At 51.0% G+C, this 5,746-nt stretch overlaps 1 protein-coding gene across 8 annotated transcripts in view; it reads left to right on the top strand.

Moving 5' to 3' along the window:
* Positions 1-3,484, top strand: part of FSTL4 (follistatin like 4) — a 412,351-nt gene extending 408,867 nt beyond the window's left edge. For all 8 annotated transcript variants that reach the window (XM_065546741.2, XM_005557765.5, XM_005557766.5 and 5 more), the window contains one exon: positions 147-3,484. In XM_065546741.2, the coding sequence (XP_065402813.1) occupies positions 147-849 (703 nt within the window). In that variant the 3' untranslated portion in view covers positions 850-3,484. The remainder of the gene's footprint in view (positions 1-146) is intronic.
* The last annotated feature ends 2,262 nt before the right edge of the window (positions 3,485-5,746 follow it).

Below are 5,746 nucleotides of genomic sequence, written 5' to 3'. Positions count from 1 at the left end.
CTGCAGAATGATAGATCTTATTACTAAGCTATTAGATCATGAAGGATTATAATAAAGGGAAAAGGCAGAAGATGTAATTGGTTAAGAAAAATGACAGATTCCCCACCCCTGGAGGTGACTTCTGACCTCAGTTCTTCCCCTCCCAGGTTTGGCTTCATCTTCAACAAGTCTGACCCTGCAGTCCACAAAGTGGACCTGGAAACGCTGATGCCCCTCAAGACCATCGGCCTGCACCACCATGGCTGCGTGCCCCAGGCCATGGCGCACACCCACCTGGGCGGCTACTTCTTCATCCAGTGCCGACAGGACAGCCCTGCCTCTGCTGCCCGACAGCTGCTCGTTGACAGTGTCACAGACTCTGTGGTTGGCCCCAACGGTGATGTAACAGGCACCCCACACACATCCCCCGACGGGCGCTTCATAGTCAGCGCTGCAGCTGACAGCCCCTGGCTGCACGTGCAGGAGATCACGGTGCGGGGGGAGATCCAGACCCTGTATGACCTGCAAATAAACCCAGGCATCTCAGACTTGGCCTTCCAGCGCTCCTTCACTGAAAGCAATCAATACAACATCTACGCGGCTCTGCACACGGAGCCGGACCTGCTGTTCCTGGAGCTGTCCACAGGGAAGGTGGGCACACTGAAGAACTTAAAGGAGCCACCCACAGGGCCACCCCAGCCCTGGGGGGGCGCCCGCAGAATCATGAGGGACAGTGGGCTGTTTGGACAGTACCTCCTCACACCAGCCCGAGAGTCTCTGTTCCTCATCAATGGGAGACAAAACACGCTGCGGTGTGAGGTGTCAGGTATAAAGGGGGGGACCACAGTGGTGTGGGTGGGTGAGGTATGAAGGGCCCAGAGCAGAGCCCTGGGCCAAGGAGCACCCCCTAGTCCTGACACTGCAGCCCCAAGCAGGTGTGCTGTACATTTTTACAGACAAAAGCAAAAACCTGTACTCGCTTTGTGGTTCAACACTGGTCTCCTTGCAAGTTTCTAGTATAAGGTATGCGCTGCTACCAAGATTGGGGTTTTTTCGTTAGGAAGTATGATTTATGCCTTGAGCTACGATGAGAACACATGCTGCTGTGTAAAGGGATCATTTCTGTGCCGAGCTGCACACCGCGTGACCTGGGGACATCATGGAACCAAGGGATCCTGCTCTCCAGGCGGACACCTCTGTCGGTTGCCTTCACATAGTCATTGTCCCTTACCGCCAGACCCAGCCAGACTCCGCCCTGACGGAGTGGCCCAGAAGCAGAGGCCGAGCAGGAGCAGGGGCCTCCCTCCCGAACTGAAAGCCCATCGGTCCTCGCGTGGGACCACATCTTCTCCCTCGCAGCTGCTTCTTGCTTTTCTTTCCATTTGACTTGCTGTAAGCCTGAGGGAGAGCCAGCAAGACTCACTGCATCTTGGGGGATGGGGAAATCACTCACTTTATTTTGGAAATTTTTGATTAAAAAAAATTTTTATAATCTCAAATGCTAGTAAGCAGAAAGATGCTCTCCGAGGTCCAACTGTATCCTTCCCTGCCTTAGGCCGAGTCTCTGGGGGGGTCACAACCCCCCTATTCCACAGCCAGAGAGAACAATGGTCATCTAAGAATACCAGCCCTGTCAACTATTGCCACCCTGCTTCTCCAAGAGCAGACCAGGCCACCTCATCCATAAGGACTCGGTTCTGTGTTGGGACCCCAAGAGACCAGGACGAGTTCTGTGTGCCTGCTTATCAGCACAGAAGGGAGACATCTCATTAGTCAGGTTCTGGACCCCAGATTCAGGGCAGACTGGGCTTGCCTGGCAAGGTATGGGTGGCCCCAAGGCTCAATGCAGAAACCCCAGGGACACGAGTGGGGCCAGGTGAGTTCCTGAAGCTATACCTTGTCAAAACAGATTTATTTTTCCTGCCTGTGGCCTACCCACTCATCTCTGGTACCCCATCCCCGCATCAGCACTGCGAAGAGAACACATTTCAGCAAGGGTTTTCTTACCCACACTCCCCAGTCAACACACACACCCTGCAGAGCCCAGAGCGGAAGGCCACAGGCTGGCACCACTGCGTTCTCCTTACGTGTCTCAGGCTGTGGTGACTCTCAGGTGGCCGTCGAAGAAGTACAACCCACACAGCCCTCTGGAGACTGCCTAGATCAGAGACTCGGCAAAAACAGGCTCCCCTTCCCTCTCCCGCATCTGAGTGGAACTTACATGTGTTCTGGTTTGAATGATCATTTTGCAAGCCACACAGATTGGGAGAGGTGATCTCACCACAGACATCTTTGCTCATTTGGCCACCTTCACCTACTGACATCACCAGGATTTTCCTTTGCCATTGAGGAACAAACCCTTTCAAGGAGAGGAAACCCTAGACTCTGTGTCACTCAACATCCACAGCTCCTTTCACTCCTGCCTGACTGCCCAAGCCACCTGCATCCCCCGCCCCAGCTCTCGTGAGACCAATCACTTGTCTTGTATGTCTCATGTATCTTGGTCCCCCAAATGCCTGTCCCCTGCAACACCTAGGGGTGTGCCTAGACATGTACATCTGTTTTTTATTCTAAAAGATATGCTATGTAGATAGAAGTTGAGGAAGCTCACCTCAAAAGCCTAGAATGCAGTTTCACCGTTGCTGGGATGCATGGATGACACATCTCGCCCCTTTTATTTTTCCTGCCTCAATATCTTGATATGTTTACTCCCAATCTCCCATTTTTATGACTAAAATTCTCCAACTTTCATCAACTTCTCTTTTTGGAAAAATCTCAATTGTATCAGCCCCTGACAGAAAAAGGATCTCTGAGCCTAAAGGAGGAAAAGTCCCACCAACTACCAGGCCAGAACACCAGCCCCTCTGGGCAGCAGGATTCCTAAGTCAAAGACCAGTTCGACCCAAACTGGCCTTTTAAAATAATCAGGAGTGACAGAGTCAACTTCCGCAGCACCAGTTCCTCCCTCACTGTCCCTTTCATCTCGGAGTGTGTCTAAAAAGCATAGCTGCCCTTCACTGTTCTCAGAGTGCAGTTCCTGGAGACGGCAGGCTTAGGTCTCACTGACAGCATGCCAGACACAACTGAATCGAAGCAGGCCTGAAGCCTAGGTCAGGGTTTCAGGAGTCCAGCCCCAGGAGGCAAAGTCACCAATGCAGGCAGGTAAATGCTTTTTAGCAGGGAAACCAATAGAGTTGGTTGGGTGGGGAGTCAGGGGCAGGAGGAGGAGGAGGAGGAAGAAGAAGGCCAGATCGGCCTGCCTTTTCTCCCGTACTTCACCCCAGAAGAGGTTCATGGGACACAGTCGGAAAGCCACTGGTAGGAAATGCCTCACTACAGGGGGCCTCCTGTAGCAAGCCCAGCCAGTAATCCTCCTAATGAACCCACAATTCACACTGATACCTTACGCTATTCAAGAAGTACTGACTTTACCAAAAGAATCATCAAGAAAGCTATTTACATAAACTCCCTCAGTCATTTTGCAATAAAATTAATTTCACAAAAATGCAATAGGTTTTTTTCCCCCCCAAAATGACAAATAATCTGCACCTGTGGTGACAGGAAGGCTTTGAAATAGGGGCCCTCATTCTTCTGCTCCAGTGGGCAGAACCCTGCATAAAGGCTCTGGGTCCAAAAGCCCACCCAGGCAGCCCCAGATGGATGACAGGAAGGGGGACTGTCGGCTTCTGGATGATGGCACAACCCGCCTGCATGAGGAGATTTGACGGGCGTCGCACCCACGGCCAAAGCCATCATCCCAGCCTCACCAACACTGACCTAGCCTACTCCGCCTGGGGCTGGCCCAGGCTTATTTCTTCAGTCTCCAAACCATTCGAGTGTCCTACTTTTCCCCAAGCTCCAGGAAGAAGCTGGAAGAGCCCTGTAAATCCTGGCTGCGGCCAACTACTAATACCAAACTTCAGGTACTATGACCTAGAGATAGCATCACCAGAGACAGAAACTCAACCCCTACAATTCCCACCCCCAACCCAGACATCTCCCCATCTCCATCTGTCCAGACAAGGCTCCCAATTCCAGGTAGGCACTGGAAGAAGCCAGCTTTCAACCCCAAATAAAGCAGAGAACGGCCTGCTGCCATAGAGATTGCGGCTGCTGAGTCTTCATTTAGGAAAGCAGCCAGGAGTTGGCTTTGTACAGCCACATCTTGTTTTCTGTTGACCAGTAACCTGTGAACTAAAGATTTCAGAACTCAGATGTGAAACAGATTCATTCTGGATATATTTTTCTACAAGGGGCTTAAAAAGTATAGTTGATTCATTTATCATGACGTGTTTCATTCCATTATTACAGACACCGAACCATCTTCACTAGCAAATCCCACAACTCTCTCTCTCCCACTCTTCAACCCTCCTTTTCAGAAGCAAGCCTCCAGGAGAGTTGACACTACCACTCCGAGATCCTTCCTATGCATCCACCAATCTACCTCACATTCGCCCCTGCACCCAGCACCCCCGGAATGCTACTCCCCTCCACCACCAGCCAGGAGGCCAGGCAGGCAACAAATAAGATTGCAGCACTGCCACAGAAGTCCTCGACAGCCTCCCCACCCGGGACCCCGGGTTCCACTCCAAGTACAGTCAGAACTCATAGGGACACAGCCCCTTGCTGCCCAGAATCACACCCTCCAAACCCTTGCTTGCAGACCTTTGGAGTTAGATGACCAAGACTAGAGACAGCTGGCTGGGAACCATCAAGGAAGTCAGGTGTTCTCTGGCAGGAATAGTGAGACCATGACATCTCAGCGAAGCATCATCTCTCAGAGGGCCCGAGCCCCCGCAACCTCCCTCCAACTCCCTTTTTATTCTCCCCGCTTTCCTGTTCCATTCCTGTGTCTCAGGCCCCCTGCTCATGAGCCACTCCACAACAGCTCCGACCATTCAAGGAGCAACTGACCTGATGGCTACACCAGCCCCTACCCCGTGGTCTTTGCTCGTGCTGCTTTCCTGCTGTGGGGTACAAGCCAGAAGTCATTCATAGGCCAGATACTACTATGTGCTGCCAGACTGGCACGTAGGCAAAGAAATTTTGTTCAAGAAAGTCACTAGCTGCCTTGGTTTCTCTCCAAAATTATAGAGATCATAAAACAGAGATGCTTTAAAAATTCAAGGGATAAAAAAATACAGTGCCTATCTTCAGGGTATGACTACAAGACCCCAAGTAGCCAGTGGAATACAATCCACTCCCTGCTTTTATCTATACCAGGTTACCTGCTAAGTCACATGAGGATTTGAGCATCTTATTTGGGCCTGCATGCGTTAGGCAGCAGCCGCACAGTAGACCCTGGGACACAAACAAGCATTGTCCTGTGCATCCACATCCTCCTTTGGAGCCATGGGCAGCAAGTGGGGAAGCCTAATTTAACTAAATAATAATGTATGAAATTATGGAGAATACAAGAGTGGGGATTATCCTCCAAACTTCACAGCGAGGCTTCTTTAGCCAGCACCAGAGTGTTTACCATGCACTTAAAAAAAAAAAAAAAAAAAAAAAAAAAAAGCCACAATTCACGCACACTTCTTTCCAAGCTCATCTTTACATCTGTGGAACCAGCCCTTGCTCATGTGGCCCCAGAGAACATGGGCCATGCACTAGAGGGCTTTCGAGGGATCAGCCAGCACTCCACAAAGCAATAACTATTGACTTACCCCTACAGCAAGCCTGGTGACATGTGCTCGGCAGAATCAGAGACTGCTGCCCTTCAGAAGCACCCTCTTCAAGATCAGAGCTTTGTTTCTGAGTAAGAGCA

The sequence above is a fragment of the Macaca fascicularis genome, chromosome 6, assembly GCF_037993035.2.
Source record: "Macaca fascicularis isolate 582-1 chromosome 6, T2T-MFA8v1.1".
Taxonomy (NCBI): Eukaryota; Metazoa; Chordata; class Mammalia; order Primates; family Cercopithecidae; genus Macaca; species Macaca fascicularis.
The sequence above is the reverse complement of the archived record's forward strand: the minus strand, read 5'-3'. Positions and strand labels throughout refer to the sequence as shown.